Source organism: Athene noctua, chromosome 1 (genome assembly GCF_965140245.1).
Source record: "Athene noctua chromosome 1, bAthNoc1.hap1.1, whole genome shotgun sequence".
Taxonomy (NCBI): Eukaryota; Metazoa; Chordata; class Aves; order Strigiformes; family Strigidae; genus Athene; species Athene noctua.
In genome coordinates, this window is record NC_134037.1 from 255625317 (window position 1) to 255644293 (window position 18977).

The 18977-nt window shown below is 38.5% G+C and overlaps 1 protein-coding gene across 3 annotated transcripts in view; it reads left to right on the forward strand.

Moving 5' to 3' along the window:
• The first annotated feature begins 7976 nt into the window (after positions 1-7976).
• GRM5 (glutamate metabotropic receptor 5) overlaps positions 7977-18977 on the forward strand; it is a 277466-nt gene continuing 266465 nt past the window's right edge. For all 3 annotated transcript variants that reach the window (XM_074917515.1, XM_074917523.1, XM_074917533.1), the window contains exon 1: positions 7977-8655. In XM_074917515.1, coding sequence (XP_074773616.1) covers positions 7977-8655 — 679 coding nt within the window. The remainder of the gene's footprint in view (positions 8656-18977) is intronic.

Genomic DNA, 18977 nt, shown 5'->3' on the forward strand with positions numbered 1-18977 from the left:
CTCCCAGGAGCAGGATATGTGTGGGGCTGGGGGGGACTGGGGTACTGCAATACTTGGGCTTGGTGGTGTGTGTGATATCGCCCTTTCGTTCACGAGCGGGGATCTGTCTTGCCAGGAAGGGATAATGGAAACGGGGATGTTATCTGTTTTCCAGAGACAGCCAGGCTTAGCTCAGCCATAGACTTTTCTGTGTGACCTTGGGACAAATCACTTTGGATCTGCTCGGCGAGTCCTGTCTGTTCCTTATTTAATAATTGGAGCTAATGTCTCTGAGTGCAAAAATGATTCATTAGGGGTTGAGAGGACAGCGATACCACTAGACGAGCAGGGAGACAGAGACCTAAGAATCAGTGTGTATGCACACATACACGTCTGTATGCACAGCCACTTAGTTGTAGCAGCGCAGGTAGCTGTGCTGGGAGTTAACCTTGTCCAATAGTTTCCTCTATGTATTTCATTTATTTGTGAAAAACGTGGTCCTGCATGACAAATGAGACCATCATGGCAATTTTTACCACTGGCTGATTTTTAAGGTTGTTTTTTTGGTGTTTTTTTTTTTTTCTTTTTCCCCTTCCTCAAACCTGCCCGCGAGGGGAACGCTGGCGGCGGGCGGTGCTCAGCACCAGGGACAGCGCCCGCCCCGTTACTGCCCGCTCCCGCTCCCGCTGCCCCCTCCTGATGCCCGCTGCCCCCTCTTGCTGCCCCCTCCTGCTGCCCGCTGCCCCCTCCTGCTGCCCGCTGCCCGCTCCTGCTGCCCGCTGCCTGCTCCTGCTGCCCCCTCCTGCTGCCCGCTGCCCGCTCCTGCTGCCCGCTGCCTGCTCCTGCTGCCCCCTCCCGCTGCCTGCTCCTGCTGCCCCCTCCTGCTGCCCGCTGCCTGCTCCTGCTGCCCGCTCTTGCTGCCCCCTCCTGCTGCCCGCTGCCAGCTCCTGCTGCCCCCTCCTGCTGCCCGATGCCCCCTCCTGCTGCCCGCTACCCTCTCCTGCTGCCCCCTCCTGCTGCCCGATGCCCCCTCCTGCTGCCCGCTGCCCGCTCCCGCTGCCCCCTCCTGCTGCCCGCTGCCCGCTCCTGCTGCCCGCTCCTGCTGCCCGCTGCCCGCTCCTGCTTTCCGCTGCCCTCTCCCGCTGCCTGCTCCAGCTCCTGCTTCCCGCTGCCTGCTCCGGCTGCCCGCTCCTGCTGCCCTTTCCCGCTGCCCGCTGCCCGCTGCCCGCTCCTGCTGCCCGCTCCCACTGCAGGCTCCTGCTGTCTGCTGCCCGTTTCTGCTGCCCGCTGCCCGCTCCCGCTGCCGCTTCCCTCTGCCCGCAGGCACCGCTGCTCCGAACCCCGGGAACCCGCCACACCAGCAGCCCCACTTCCATTCGATCTCCTCCCCGGGAAAAGATTTCTAGTGGCGATGGGAGCGACTGGGTGTAGGGGGAGGCCGGACGTTTCTTTCTTCTAGTCTTGAGGAAAAGTGGGGGGATCAACTCAAAAGTGGAGTGACGAAGGTCCACCTTGAAAACACACTGCTCTAAACAATCCTGAAAGGGAAAGATGCATAGTGGAGTTAACCGCCAGGCTCTTTTCATTCTCTATGACTTTTTTTATTACTGTATTCCTAAATGTTTCTACCACATACTAATATTTTGCGCATTCTCAAATACTTTAACTACATGCTAATATTTATGCTACATGATCAGGGATACCAGGGTTAATCATTATTTCAAATGATCAGAGAGTATTTTGGGGGTCTATAGATAGGTTCTTTGTAATTTCATTTACCAACATGTGTATGGCTTTTTTGGTATAGGGGTAGTACTGGAATGCGGCTGTAACACCACTCTTGTTGAGACTTGCTAGAAGATGTTTTTTGGAATTGCTACTGATTTTTCTTGGTCACTTCCTCCAGACCATACAGTTCTGTCAATTAATAAAATGTCTAGGATTACAGCTGAAATCATACCAGAGCTATTAGTTCCTGCATATGGTATAACAGGTTTTTGGTAACAGCAGCAATAAATAGTATATTCAGTGGAACTGCGGAGATCGTTGCAAGTTTTGCTAGGAAGTTAAGAACCTACATATTAAAACCAAAATTGTTTCATCAACCAGAAAGCCTGTCTGTGTGGGCATAATATGTGGAAGAACTTCCTGGGATTGCTAAGGATCTTGCTGATAATTATACCATTCTATGTTTATTATCTATGAAGGCATGAGATCAGCACAGTAGTCTGTTATTTTCAGTGGCTGTTCTGGCTAAAAGGCTATAAAATTCTTCTGTGCTGCTTAGTTTCCTCCTATTTCTAAGTGGAGTTACAGAGAACCGTTTCACAGTCTCTTCTGTTGTGTAAGGCTGATTCCTTTGTCAAAGAGCTTGATCCAATGCTCGCTGGAATTCACAGAGCCGATAATGCAATGATTAATGGTTTTATGATCTTTTATTTTTTATTTTTTTAATAGAAAATTTAAAGGGCAGTAGAAATCTCAAAACAGAACAGTGTGTTCGTGTTCATGTTTTCCACTAAAGACCGTTTGAGTGCATCAGATTTTGTACGACCAAAGTGAATTACCGCTGAGGAGTGGGTGTGTGGGATCTCCTGCAAACTGAGCCTTTCTGTAGCGTTGGGAGATAGATTGCCAGAATAACTTGAACCCAATATTTAGCATTTGCAATGCCACTAGCCAGCAGATCTGAGCAAAGATATTCTGAAGGTACAGTTTTTCCTCACATTGTTCCCCACTGAGATAAACCAAGAGGTCTGTCTCTCTATGTAATTGTTTTTCTAAGGCAGTTCCATCTTTTGCTATGCAAAGATCTTCACTGTGAGATAAGAGGCCGGACTGACAGAAGTTGCTGGTTGCTAAGGGTTTGTCTTCTCTGATGATGAAACCTGGGTTAGTTCCTTGGGATATACTGATTTGATTCATATCTATATCAACCTATATTATCTTATATCTGATGACACCGAATTAATTGCAGTATATACTGTAAATGAATGCCTGGAAAGCATGTAATCAGCAGGTACATAGTTGTAAGCTATGCAAACATAGCATGTAAGCAAAATTTGTCACTACAGATCAATGGATTTTGGGGCCCTAAGTTTTTGTGACTGCTCTGTTCCAGAAAATCCTTTAAAGAGAGACATTAAATTTTAGATAAGTCTTTACAGATATTTGACCAATAGCATTCTTCATGTGCTTAAGACTGAGCATATTCCTAAGTGGTTTCCTGGATTGGACTGTAAATTCTTACTCCACCACAACACCAGTCTGTGGTTCAGTAATGTGGCATTTTAATTTTATTACTTAAATCTGCCTGAAGGTTTAAAGACTATGAACAAACAAGCTGTAAACTCACAAAATTGTAACAAAGAAGGAACCCGAATGAAGGTGTTGCTATTTCTCTCTTTTTATTTTTTTCCCCCCCCTGATACAAAACAGTCTAAATCAAAATCTTCCCTTTGCTGAGTTTGTGTTTTACTTATTGGAAGCCACACAGTCAAGAGAATTCAGATTGCAAAAAAGACAGGTCCTTCACTCTAGGGTCACTAGTGGGCGCTGCTATAATAATGTAAGTCACAAGGGGAGAGGGTTTAATTCTTAAGGTTTAAACACAGTTACACCTGCAGTTAGAAGATCTTCATGTTCCATATATAAACGCTCAGCCACGTACATAGTGGAAAATCAAGCCGTTGTGAACCGTTGTTCATAGTTTGATATTTGATCAAGGTTCAATTAGTGTAATTAGATATTAGGGCTTTTCTTGTTTCTTTGGGTCTGTACAGAATGTAAGTATAGATGGACTTACATTTGAGGTTGAAATAAATAATTTTAAAAATTGAATTATATTTCATGGAATATTACAGATGTTAATTTTCTACTCGGTTAAACCTCAACATGAAGTGGCTGGAACTCTGCCCTAAAGGAACAGCTGAGAATATCTCCCGACAGAGACTGGCATAAAGTTTTTACTGCCAGGGAGAGCAGAGGTTATAGGAACATGCCAAGTGCTTCATCAGATCTGTGTCTCTGTCATCTGGGTAGCCCTTAAATTTTTTGTCTGGGGCAGGACTGAGCAAAGGACAGATAGGCAGAATTATCTTTCTGCCTTACTACTTCTGCAGTTGCTCCAAGTGGGAAGCTAGTGCACCAGAAGACAGTCCAAAGTGTCTGTCATCTACTGTTAAAGTGTGTGACTTCAGGATTAATTTATAGTTAGATCCGTAGCTGAAATAAGCTAAGAACCTTGATACACCAGTAATTAAGTGCCTGATTCCATTTTGCCTATGTTGCAGGAAATTAAGAATAACTCCCTTGATGCTGAAGAAATTGAACAGTGTGAAAAGCAAATTTGACCCTAAGTGCTGTGCATGTTGGTTTGCTTGTCCATCAATGAAAACAAGTAAATGCAGATAAATTATTAATTGAGAAACAATTCTCATTACTTTATGCATTCGTTCAAGAGTTCACTGTCTTTGATGCTGCTGATACCTCTGTTCTCAGTCTGAAGACTATAGCATGTCAAAGTCCCTTTAGGGTTATCCCTAACAATTTAAACAGGAGTTATACTTAAGCTTATGAAATTTTGCTTAATTTTATTACTCATCCTGCTTGTAATAACAAGCTTCCTGTAGTAGGAAAGAATAGCAATCAAAATATGGAGTGACTTGTATGTGATTCTGCTGGGACAGAATATCAGCAAAATTGTATATTTGAACAGTTCCCTTGGCCATATTCTCTTCAGGAAGATGTTCTTCAGGAAATGTAATCAGTGTGTGTAGTCTATCAGCTTATTTCTCAACCATTTTGGCCTAAATGGGACGTGTTACCTGATTACTCTCATGGCATCTTCACATGGCATAACCAGCTGTATCCAATGGAAGGATGGCAGGCAAGCACCAATTGAGATACAGAAAATTCTGTTTAAACATAAAAAATAATCCCTTTTACTGTGACTGTGGTCAAACACTGGAACAGTAAAGGTTGTGGAGTCTTCATTCTCAGAGATATTAAAAACCTAACTAGACATGAAGCTGAGAAACATGCTTTAGTTGAACTTGCCTTTTGCAGGGTGGATGGACCAGACAACTTCCGGAGGTGCTTTTCCACCTCAACCATTCCGTGATTTTCAGGTTTATAAGAGGTTTATGGATCTTTGTGTACAAATAAAAAAATCCATTGAAGTTTAGCATACTCACTTAGCCATGTCAGTATAAATTCCAGGTTGTTTCACTACATCATGATAGCCCACAGAAAGCACTGACTTCAGTTGCTTTGGATCTGAGTCCTAAACCTAATGCTATAAAACATAAGCAGTGTTCTTGGTGTAATTAGTAACAGCTTTGTAACTCCCAAGACTTTCACTTTAGTACAGTGGAGTGTGTGAAGAATGTTCATTAATTCTCGAGTAACTGCAGTCTGCATCTGGGCCATTGTTTTCCCTTGGATGCCATGGAGTGGAAGGATTTGAATGCTTTCAGAACTTGCTTTTGGGCCACAAGAACACCCTAGCCGTGAGATCTGCTATTATTGTGGAACCAGAAATATAAAGGAGACCTTTATTCTAAGGATAAAGGAGCTTTATTTCATTTTTTACCCTGTAATTTTATACTGATAGACATAACTGTAGACAGAGAAGAACAAACAGCTGTTCTTTGGAGTGAAGAAGATAAAAACGGCCTTGCTGGTCTCTTTCATATATCCTGTATGGAAATTGTTTAATCCATAGGCATAATACCAAGAGCAGTATTACTGAACTTGGCCAGAAACCTGGTTGATATGTGTTATAAAATTACAATGTTGGATGGGGATCGGATTTTTTTTGTGTGTGTCACAAGCTCACCCAATCCTCTGAACTTTGTCTATTTGTATATACGCAGCTGCACAGGCCGCTAGGTTATAAAAAGGCATTTAATTGTATATCCAGTTGCAGTCTGAGGCAGAGCTGGCATTTGTCTAGATATATTTGTGCTCTGTGCATGTAGCTTTAATTTGAGAAGCTCAGAAAAATAAGCATCCATGGTTTTAAATGAGAGTACTATTTCTGTTCAAATGTTAATAATCTAGTTAAAAATTAAAGTTTTTAAAAAAATTCATAATGCATTAAATTAGTTGGAGGTGTAGGAATTTAAAAGCTGAGATATTGTATAAACATATCCCCTGTCATTCATCCTTCAGACTATAATCTGGTCGGTACTATCTTCAGAGTCATGAAACAAACAATTCAAAGACACAAGCAGTAGTGATATTCTGTAATTAGAGACTAATTAACCTGAATTGAACAGCTGTTATTCCTTAGTGGTAAAGGGTAACAGTATTGATAAACCAACTCTTCACAGACTAAAAAAAAACCTTCTTAAAATGCTCTACAGTTGTCTAAACCTTACTTCATTACCAATACTTTCTATTACTAAAAATTAGTATTACATGAATCTATTGATATTGCAATTAATATTATAAAACCATTTCTATCAATGGTTTCTCTTTTCAAGGATTTGGATTTCATTTGGGAATACTCACTGAAACTATGTCATGATTTCCTCTGTGCAAATAGTTTATAATTTACAGATGTCTAGGTAAAATAATAATTAAGCAAGGCTAGCATAAAGAAGAAAAGTGGTTTTAGGTTGGCCTGTTTCATCTTCAGAAGTGGGAAGATTTTCACTGTGATGGCACTGTACTGAATGACCTAGCTGTGAGGGGTAAATTCAAGATTAAAATACTGCTAGATTTTCAACCTGGGAGAAACTGATGTAGATTGGTATAGCAAGTGTTTATTTTACTTTGCAACACCAGAGTACTGTTAAGAGTTGTTGTTAATGGATTATAAAAGATTGGTGTCTGAAATGTATAGAGATTTTTTTTTTTAACATGAAAATATTTATGTCAATAAAACTGAGATCAGGCTCTGTCCAAGAGTTTTGCCCTTGTTTTGTCAATAATGAAACTGTGCATGTGGTTCACTAAGTAGCTCAGCATCTTCCTAGATTTAAGAGCGTCCTTTAACTTTCTGTACTATCAATGGATTCACTGGCAGGTGTAGAGAAATAGGTACAGAACATTTTCAAGTTCCCTTAACCACAGCCCAATTCTTTGCTCCTTTATTTTTTTTAATTTTTTTTTTTTTTTTATCCTTCAGCACTAAAGCTGAGTGCAGATTGCATTGCAGACTATTGGCAAACATATCAGATCAAATATTTTAGGCACTAATGCATCTGTATAGTCTCTGTGTTGACTTCTCTCTACCAGTGAAGTCTGTATAGTTGTCTACAGTACCAGGATTTGATGAATTGCTTATTAGTGATTTTTGATTTAAGGATATAAAATGATTAAATGAATTTCACTGTTCTGCTGTTTTAAAATTGTTGTTCCTCTGCTGAAAAATTCACTGCTGAAAACAAATACAACCCAAGGTACAGCAGTGTAACATGCTTAGAAAGTGTCTGAAAGTAAAGGGAGTTGTTTTTGAACATTAGAAAAGACAACATCTTTCTTCTATGTAATTAAATACTTGTCCATCTTTTGTGGTTTTGAAAACATTTCCAAAAAGAATTTTTAAACAACAGTGTCAAAATGAAAGACACTGATTGATACCAGGAGAGGTACAAGCCTAAGATTGTGAAACACTGAAGTAAAATTAAGTTTTCCAGCTCAAAAATGATGGAAGTGAGTGTATATAGAAGAAAATGTATTATAGTCACTGACAGCAGTAGGAATAGATGCAACTTTAGAACAGATTACGAAGCTGATTTTATGACTAATTTTAAAGTTCTTTCTCTTATTTATTCATTTTTGAAGGTTATGAGGATTATGATCCCATGTGCAGCTCTGCATAGCTGTCCACTCGGAGATGATGGTGACTCCTTAGAGAATACATGCAAACTCCTGGTTAACCATCAGCATAGCGCTCCTTTGATCCAAAAGATTTGATAACTGCTTTTCACCAGCTCTCCAATTTTGTTACATCATGTTGTCTCTACCAGCCTAAACCATTCCCTAAAATGGTCCTTTTGCTGTTCCTTGCAATCCTGCTATTGAAGGAAGATGTCTGTGGGAACTTTGGGCTTTTGGTTTCAGCACAGGCCAATGAAAGGAGGGTGGTTGCACACATGCCTGGTGATATTATCATTGGAGCTCTATTCTCTGTCCATCATCAACCAACTGTTGACAAGGTTCATGAGAGGAAATGTGGAGAGGTAAGAGAGCAGTATGGCATTCAGAGAGTGGAGGCAATGCTACATACCCTTGACAGAATTAATTTGGACCCCACACTGTTGCCAAATATAACACTAGGATGTGAAATAAGGGACTCCTGCTGGCATTCTGCTGTGGCTCTGGAGCAGAGCATTGAGTTTATAAGGGACTCTCTAATTTCATCAGAAGAAGAAGAAGGGATGGTGCGATGTGTGGATGGATCATCATCGTCTTTCCGCTCCAAGAAACCCATCGTTGGTGTTATTGGACCTGGCTCTAGCTCAGTTGCTATCCAGGTCCAGAACTTGTTGCAGCTTTTCAATATACCTCAGATTGCTTATTCTGCCACAAGCATGGACCTAAGTGACAAAACTCTGTTCAAGTATTTTATGAGAGTTGTGCCATCTGATGCACAGCAAGCACGGGCTATGGTGGACATTGTCAAGCGCTATAACTGGACCTATGTTTCTGCTGTACATACCGAAGGTAAGAAGTTATTTTTTTTTCCATATAAGAATGCCTTCGAAGTACTTTGTTGAGGTCTAATAGATAGATGATAATAGTTCGATGTTATTGGGCTTTTGCCAGTCAGTTGTCAACAGTATAGACTTTTACTTAAAAATATCTTCACATTCTCTACGGGGCTGAAGTAACATCATGTTGATAATGGCTGAAAACCAAGTTTGAAATACAGAACTGTGTGTGCTCTAGGGCAACTTGTCATTAGAAGTGCTTAGTCTGGAGTCTCCTAAGTAACCTTAATTTAATTTAGTCAGCATTAATTTATTTTACTTTATCTACCAAACAGCGTATTTTTGTAGAATAACCATTTTGACTATATTAGTATCAACGGGTAAGGAGATAAGGGAAAGCGTCTGGTGTTCCTCATGCCGAAGGGAACTAAACCATCATTTGAAACTGTAGCTGAGTCAAAATGTGTTCCTGCTTAATATCTGAGGCACAAAGGCATGACTACTAGAAAACACATAATTCTGTCTAATATATGAATACAAGTTGTCCCTGCTTCTTGACATCAGAACTGTTTCTACCCTTTTTATAGTAGTCCATGGAGTATCTCACCCACTTCTTGCTTTGTGTCTGTCCATTGGTTTCAAGAGTGAAGAAGAGAATTCTCTTCTAATCTTCTTGACACATTTTTGCTCCATCAGGTGTCCAAAAAAATCTATGTGCTAAGTTGATTTCCTCATTTTATTGAGTTATAGCTTAAACTTTTTACCCAGTGTTCAGATGAATATATAATTAAAAGAAAATGTTATGGAAAAGCTTACCTGATTTCGTTATTCCTTGTATTGACAGAGTTCAAGATGGGTTCATCTTGCTGCAAATAACTAAAATTTCATACTGCCTTAAGAGCAGGTTTCACCAGCCTTTGTCTAATGACACCACCATTTAATGAGTTTTCTGGAATTAGGTTCTGTGGTGAATGATAGGATCTTACCGGGTCGCCTCTGTTCAAACAGACAAATGCCAAATGGAAGGCTCAGAATATGATCTGGGAATGAAAAATATTATTAAGAGATTGAGTAGTGGTGGTGACATTGCTGAACAGCAGCAGATGCTGCTGGCTTTATTACAACCAATAGAACACAGATTGTCCTTCCCACACACTGAGTATGCTTCTCTAGCAGACTTTATACGATTCAAAAATCTTTTTGGGGAGATGCTGGTCCAATGCTAGTATGTAGACATCTTTTTCCTCCTACAGATATGTAGACAGTCCGTTCTGCAGTATTTAAAAAAAAAAAAAAAAAAAGTTAGAACTTGCATTCAGATTGTTACAATCATATTTCCATCATGATAATAAAAGCTGGTAAATAACTGCAGGCTCTTTTGTATGAGGACTCATGAATATATTAGCAGTGTAATATAACAGTGTATAAATCACTCTATGTCACATCATGGAATGAAGGTATTCTGTGCCAGCTGATGCCTTTGGCATTGCTTGGTGTGCAGCCTTCGCTTCACAAATACATATGAATAGCACCAAAGTCAAAAATAATGCCACTGATACATCATAATTAGCATAAGATTTTATATCCTGTCTACTTTTGATGACTCGTCTAATTTTTGCTATGAACAACTTTTACACCTCTGCTTATTGAGCGGAGATGCTTATATATTCAGTGTGGGAATTGTCAAGCTTATATCAAGGTCTGATTCTGCACAGAGTGAGAATACTTACTTTTACCACTTCCCATGGACACTCTTGTTTGGAGCAGATGGTAACATATGGCATGTTAATCTTATGGCAGAGGAACTTTGCACTGTGCATTGGAAAGAAGGGAATAGGGACACAAGGGCTGAAGTTGGAGGTAGCTGCTATGGGCAAGACAAGAGTTGTAAATGATAGAGAAGCTGAGTGTGAAGAAGGATAAATGATGAATGATATATCTAGTACAACATGTGCCTACTTCTGCCTGTATTAAAGTGGGCAAGATAGGCGGTACATTGTTAATACCTGAGGCGTCATATCTTTCATAACATATTTACAGCAATATAACTCTGGACTTCAGTGAATGAACATTACGATCCTGTCATTTATTTGCATAGTCTGGGCATGATGATGAATATGTTCTCCAGTTAAATAACACCACATAAAAGTTTTACAACGATAAAAAATATGGTATTTATAATGAAGTAGAAGATACTAACTGGTCAAGATATTTCTCTGAAACATGACAATGTTTGATGTTCTGAGTACTTTCCAAAAATCATGGCTGATGTTACCCCTTCCAGTAACAGAAAGATTTTTAAAAAACACTATTAAAAAATCCTATAGATGAATGCTAAAGAAAAGGAATTGAGTAAATAAGTAAAAGAGATATTTTTTATTTAAATTATTTTTATTTTTAAATTATTTTTCATTTTACTATAGTATAGGTTTACTTGTGAACATTATGAATATGACCCTCTACTCAGTGTCCTACATTTATAGGTATTATTTAAAAATTAAAAAATAATAAGTTGTTGAATCCCACTCCCTGCAATTTTTATCAAGCTAGGATCTTGCCCACCCATTAAGACTGGTCCTTCTTTCAGCACCTCCGTAATTCTGGTCATCTGCATTCATTATCTTTAGCTAACCTTCATACATTAGCCAGACTCTTCTGAAATATGATATCTGGCTTCTGGGAAGAATTTGCAAGGAGAGGGAGGATCCCCTCTTTCAAAAGTGGATGGGAAGAAAAGAAGAGGCAAAAAAGCTTTGTTGTTTCATTGCTTTGGTAGTTTCATCAGCAGATGAAACACTCAGCTTCTCTTTTTGGTCTAGTATTAAAAAAGCCTGACATTAAGTCAGTAGAGTTTTGTTTGAATTGTTCCTTCTGCACTTACTAATATTCTGTGTCTGAAGAACATTAATATTTTGGGAGGTTGACCTGAAGTTGTTTTGTTAAATCCTTATTCAAGACTTCCAGATTTAAAATACACAAAAATCTTGAAAGGTTCTCGTAAGCTTTGCTCTTTTGACATTTAGCATCATGATATAATCGAGGTGATGCCTTCAGGTGTACAAATAACCACTAAGAGGAAATAATTTCCTAACAATGAGGAGGTAGCAAGCACTTTTGTCAGTAGAGCTCTTGTAATTTTAAGGAGGAAGTTTCTGCAACCCAATTAATAGGAAATATGAGTAACAAATGATGGATATTTATCATAAAGCAAGTCATCTCCACTTACTGTGCTGTATTTTACATGTGCCAGTCAGAAATATTGGCAATTCTTAGCTAGTCTTAGGTTGCAACTCCCCTTGCTCAGCTCTGTCAGGAATTATATTTGCCACTGTCTTCATTAATTTTCTCCACTCCTCAGATCGTTCTTTACATTTAATGGTTTGTGGGGCTCTACTCTGAAACAATTTGGATTTAAAATAAATCTTTTTCACCCACCATCAGGGAACTTTTTTAAAAAAATGAATTTGTTCTGGAATCCAGGTCATACTGTGGCCCCACAAAGAGACATGTTAACACTGCATGGTGGGGAGGTAGGAGTTAGCAGGCAAAGATGGAAAATGTGATGAGAAACTCCTTGTACTGCAGGCCTAACACTTAAAGCCTGAAGCAAGTGCCTCTAACTTTATGGATTGCTACAACAGGCATGAAGGACGTGATGGAGATCATTTTATTTGAAGTTTGCATATTCATCTAATTCTTTCAGCTGTTCTTATGGATGTTTATTTCCACCAATGTGATAGGAGCATAGCTTAAAAAAACTTTCGTCAAACTTAAATCAACTTTCACTTCTTAAACCAACTCTATAGAGAGACAGCAGTCAATAATGCAGTCAAGAATTCAGTTTATGCTTCTCTATGAGGCAAAGTAGCTCAGTAGAGAGAAGCCCCCTGGTTTAGTCCCACAATTTCTCGGAGCACATTAAGGATCTTTTTTAGCTCATGTAACAGTTGTCCACAGCCAGAAAAAGTAATGCTTGTAGATGGGTGTAGAGGGGAAAATTTGTGCCTGTATTTGGATTTTGGGTGCTGATGGTTGGCATGCAAATGGGCCATGTAGCTCAAGCACCCCTGGCATTTTGTCTCAGTCTTTTCTTGCTTAACCACTTGGCACCACAACTAATTGGAAATGGTTGAGGAAACCAGGGAGAAGCTGGCTATCTGCCACAAGAGACAAAGAACTCTCTGTTTACCTCATTTCCCGTATGAAACCATTCCTTGATTTTTTTGAAAGATCAGAGAAAAATATATACAATTTTCTCTTCTCCCATAATTTCAGTTTGAAGCCCTCATTGAAATCCCATTTGAAGTCAATACTCCCCCGTTGAGTAGACTGACATTTGGATCAGGCCTTCTTAGAAACAAGGTCAATCCTTGAGTGTCTGTTTAAAATTTGCCTGGAGCCAAATGAATTAATAATTTGAAAGGCAATTTTCATTGCCATTGGAAACCATTTATTGTGCCACTCTGAATGGAGTGAAGAGGTGATATACGCTGGAAAAACAGAACTGCATAGGGGTACAATTGAAATACAATAGTCCAAATTTATTGGGGGTGGCAAGGGATAAATTTTTCTCCATTATGTAAAAGGTGTGATTTACTTTTGAACACAGGCTTAAGAAAAAAGCCACTTAGTTAATATTTTCTTTAGACAGCTTTGCAGGTAAAAATTGGATCTAACCCATTCTCAAAGTCCTCTCTGTTTAATATCACTTTCCTCCATTTAAATTTATCATAAGTGCATATGAAGAGGAGGTTCACATTAATTTTCTTAGCACTCAAGCAAGCATAACAAAAGCAGAACTTTTTTCCTGCAGATAAGGGTTATTTCACACATTTACTTTCATATTTGTTCAAATGTGCCTGGTTACAAGCCTATTTTTTGCCTACATCCTTTGCTACAAAGTAAAAAGCAAAATGAAAATTAGTCATAGTCTGTGAGAACAGGATGAAGAAATGAACGAAAAACCTGCAACAAGTTGACCTTAAACCTGCTGCTTGGAACAAATTGTACTTATATGACATTGTGGAGATTGTCTTTCAGACTCTAGATTTCTCCTTTAGATACAAAAACTGTATCATGATCAAAAATATTATTTTCACAAAATAATATAATTGGAAATTAGATTAATTTTATTTTAAACATAGGTTTTTTTTTCATGCTTTATATGCAGAAAAAAACACATAGAAGAATTACAAGAAAGGTCATTGATAGTCTATAAAAATATTTTCAATTTCAAACAGAATTTTTTTTCTAAAAATCTATTTCTGAAAATTGAAGAATATCCTTCCTAAAGACTGGATAATGTTTTATTTCAGTAAAGTTTTATTTTTGCTCTTAGGTAAAAGAATTACTTCTGTTTTGTGGGGGGTTTTTTGTTTTGTTTTGGTTTGGTTTGGTTTTTTTTTTAAGTACGTATATTTTAATTATTTTTTGAGACTTTTAAACTGTTTCAAACATAAAAGTTGAGATTGAGATGATCACTATTTGATATACTCTCAATCACACTGATCATGTAGCAAAAATAAAAAAAAATCTATTTTCTGAAAGAAAATATGGGAAAAGGAAATGCCCAGTTTCAGTCCTATCCTGTTGAGGTGTTTGCTTATTTTTATTGAATGTTGACTTGTATAACAGAGGCAGCTCTTTATTTTTCCATTTTTTTTTCTGCCAATTTCAAGTATTTACCCTAGCATCACAATTGTGAAAAGTGAGCAAATACTATCAATCAGTTGGAAATATTGAGATAGAAAATGGAAGTAACATCAAGTTAATATTTACTTTGTTCTGCAGTGACAGTAACCGGACAGCACTTTAACACTGCTGGCAGACTGATCTGGCCAGACATACCCATTGTGAAGTATCCTGAGTGGCAGAAAAATACAAAATTATGGGTATACTCTGGAGTTTAATGGGGATGAAGATTGTTTGGGGAAATACCATGAGACAACAAAGGGAAGGTGAGCAAGGAGGTGTACTCTTCTAAAGTTTTTTAAAAGTCACTTTGAAAAGACTGATATAGGGTGGACATAGCTAAAACCAGGACATTTGGATCTTCCAAATACTACTTTGCTTCATTTCTTTTGGTGTGAAGTGTTTGAAGTCACTTTTTCCTTCAGTTAAGCTCTATAGCTACTCAGTGAAAGTTGCAGTGTCATAAAACTTTCTTTCATTGAGAAGAGACAGTGGGGGTCCAGCATCCTCCAGCTTCATCTTAAATTTGTCTTTTTCCTTAGTCCTGGAAATTACACAGTTCTTGTCCTCACCCGCAGGGTGCAAATCTCCAATCAGGGAGGGGTCTGTCAAGTTGATGAGATATGGAAATCTTTCAGGAAACAAGGTTTCACTGCACCGTGCTTGCTGGGTCAGATCAGTTTTATGAAAGATGGTCCTTCTAATATATACTATCAGATAGCCATGGGTAGTGACAGTGGTTCACTTTCCTGGATATCTTGATGATATTATCTTTGGGATGAAAGAATACATGCTATAGACTTGACTGGAAAACAGATGTTCCATAGAATTAAACAAAAAAAAAAAAAGAAAGAAAAAAAGTCCTGAAGTACTTTTTACTCCAACTCAGAATTGACAGCCAAAATAATGGCATTTTTTAGTGAACAAAAGCTATGATAGAATTTATGTCGGTCAAAATAAACTGCTTGTCTTGTGGTTATATTAAAAGAGTTGGTAAAAGGTAACTTTATAAGTCAAATGGAAACTTCATTCAAAAAGGTGTCAACTTTTAAAATTTTTGCACAAGTATTAATTGCAGTTGGACTAAATTATTTTCAAGGTCCTTTCCAACCTAGATGATTCTGTGATTCTGTAATGTTCCTTGACAGTTTTGGTAAAAGGTGTTTTACTCAGGGAAGAGCTGAAAGGTTACCCCCACACACACCATTTTATTTGGCACGTCTTCTATAACAGCAATCCTGTATACAAATTGACCATTTTTTGATAGATTGTCATCTCATTAATCCAATAATTAAGGAGAGGCTGATGAACCAGGTCCCATTATTCATTATTTCTAATTATTTTTTGGTATTTCTGTATCGGCAGTATTACTTTTCTTTCTTATTCTTGAAACCACAGGTTTTTCTTTCTCCATGCATGCTACCTAGTGACAGAAAATTTAAATAATGAATTTGTGAAGTCATTTTTCCTACATAAACGAGGAAGAGGAAGATGCCCTGTACTTGTCAGTGTCTTTATGCATCAAAAACATATTGTAGGGAGCTTAATAGTGCAGAAGTTAAACTAATGTTGCTTCAAAACTGGAAAGTTCCTGTATAGTTAAGAATCAGAATAGATATGTACATTGTTGCATAAATGAAGGATTATTTCCTGTACTTACAAGACCTAGCTTGTGCTTTCTTTGAAAGCCAAGAAAGGCAAAAGGCCTGTGCTGGATCTTTTAAACTTTTCAGTCTTTCCTAAAGCAGTTCTGACTAGCTGATTCTTGAATCATGCAGGAGACGGTGATCTTGGAGGTGAGTCAAAAATTACAGACTTTGCTTTAATTTAATTTGGAGGCCACTGGATAGAAGATAACATTGGATCAGTCTTACTAAAATCTGATTGCAAGCTCTGATGATGTGGAGGCATACCATGCTGTAATGCAGAGGATTATACATAAATACATTGTATGAGTATACATTAAAGAAGTGATTGGGAAGGTTATTAACAAAACAGTTACCATCTACTTTGGCAATGGAATTTTGAGACAATCGCATTCATAAATTAAAGCCTTGGTTTTAAACTAACGTAATTTAACTCATCACTCTAAATAAGCTGACTGGAAAAAAACCAAGATTTCCTCTAATTGAGGGGTTTGATTTTTTTGTTTGTTTGTTTTATGGAAGTGTCTGGTAACATTTATGGCTGACCAGACACATGATCCAGGTGTTATATGTGGAAACCTCCACATAAAATCAATTACCTTGTCAAAGGGCAGACAAACAATCCATAGGGAAGGTCTATTGCTCAAAGTGCAATATGTACTGGACAAGCTGGCAAGATAATAACTGGAGTGACTGGTAAACCAGCACACTGAATGAATCCCATGGCCAAAATTCCTAACTGTTGAGAACAGTGGGAAGATGAGGAAAATTATCTGTTCTTCAGTCTATTGTGATCTAGACAAATGCTTCTTATTTGTCCTTAACTAGGGTTTGATTTGATTTTTTTTTACCTTTTCTTCCAAAATAGATTTTTTCTAACTTCCTAGATGATGTTGCAGGCATTAGGAGGAAGATAAGTAGAGGTACCACCAAAACAAAGGTGCAAAATTGTAGTGAGAGGTCTAGGATCAGGATCTAGGATCTAGGAAGTTACCTTACCTCTGTGCAAATTTTTTTTTGTGAACAGGATATTACAGCAGATGAACCAGTTGTCCAACATTGTTATTTTGGAGTGCATAAAGATTTAGGCAACTATATATGAACTACAGCTGATCTAGCCTGGCAGAGTCACATAACATGTTCATGTTGAAATTACAGAAGTCTATTCTTCATATCTTAATTTTGCTATGTAAGATAGGTAATAAAATGACACCTAGTCATTGGTAGTTATTGCTAGGGCTAAAACATGTTTTATATGAAGATACACACAGAGTGTCTTTACTTAAGGCCTTCCTGTAAAGACAGAGTCGATTTCCAGATGCTAAGTTATTCTTATAAATCTTGTATAAACATTTACAGTTTTGTCAAATCCATTTTTTTTTTTAAGAGCACATACCCTATTTTGCTCCATTTTAGGGGAACTGGTACTCCATTTACTTCTTCAGTTTTCAGTTAGGCAGGAAATTGTTTTCCATGGCTATCAACCAATGCAGATTGAGCCCTGGCTAAAATAAAGGCCATCAAAGTAGCATACTGTTTTTAAGGCTCTTTCACCTGCAGAATCCAGACTTAGTCCAGATGTCTTCTCGAGTTCAGGTTTTAAAGTCCAGGTTCTCATTTTAAAAATCTGGTTATATACTGTTCAGCAATTCTACATTTATTTTATCTTAACGCCTTGAGCATCACAGTTGTTCAATTTACAGATTTGGCATTTAGTGAAAAACAGAACAGTTTTTCATTTGCAAGCAGAGCCTCAAAGGAAAAAGATAAGTTGAAATTCTTCCTCTATTTTACCTTCATTAGTTTCAACAATCTTCACACCCAACTTAATTCTCAATTACATTGGAACAGGGTGCTTGGACAAAATATCTGTTGCACTTGAAGAACCCAACATCATGGTACATCCACCTTCTGTCCACCTGGTTGCCTCAGAGATTGTCTTTGTAAGCAAGACAAGTGAGCAGTCAGGAAGCATGCTGACATGTTCCTGAGGGCATTCCCTGACTTGCAGGACGTTTTGTAGATGGCTGTGATCTCAGAGGTGTGCTTGAAGAGGCAGCAAAGATGCATCCTGACAGCAAGTGAGCAGAACTATATTTAGGCATGGAAAAGGAGCAAAAGCCAGAAGTTTGGAAAGGGATCCTATGACTTTTGTTGATGGAAAATGAACAGTGAGGTTCAGCTCCTTTCCCACTTCCATGCTGACTGCAGCTCAGAGGAGAAATTTATCATAGGTTTCCAAAGAAATCCAGGGAGGAAAATTAGTAAAGACTTGCAGGTCCTGCCCATTTGGTTTTATGAATAGAACAGAACTTAAGGTTGGGTTTTATAGGTAAGTTTTTCCTATTTCTGTCATATTTACTGCACAAAAATACAGGATTCAAATCCTTTTCACAACAACAGAAGCTTTCAAAAAGATTAGGATATGTGCCCAAAGTGAGAATATGAGAGAGTGTATATTTTCTTTTCAGTATAAACTTCTCCTGTCTTCAGTCATGGTTATATATAAAGGACTTCTTTGGGTTTTTTCCTTCCAACAGCGCTGTGGGATGTGAAGTTACCTTGCTCATTTTTATGCATATGCAAAAAGACAGGCAATTTGTCTGACCTATTTCTTTCCCTAAAGGGGAAGGCAAGCTCAGATTTAAGGGGTCTAAAAAAACGTTGAGACTGGATCAGATGGTCTCTCTCTCTGACTTGCGTCTCTCCCTTGAAAGCCCACTGTACAGGGTATTTAGATACTCTGCTTCTTTTCTGGCATCTCCATGCATATTGGAAAGAAAGGGATGTGTAGATGGTCTATGACTTACTGGATATGGGGCTGAAGGTTTGGTTCACTCAAACAGAATTTCTATAGAGAGATATTTATTCCACAACACCCCCCACCCCACCCCCCCAAATCCAGAGGCGTAAGCGTCAGCATGCTTAAATAGCTTAAAATGCAGCATCTGGTACAGCATGCATTCAGGGATCTCAACCTTATGGATTTTGTATAGAA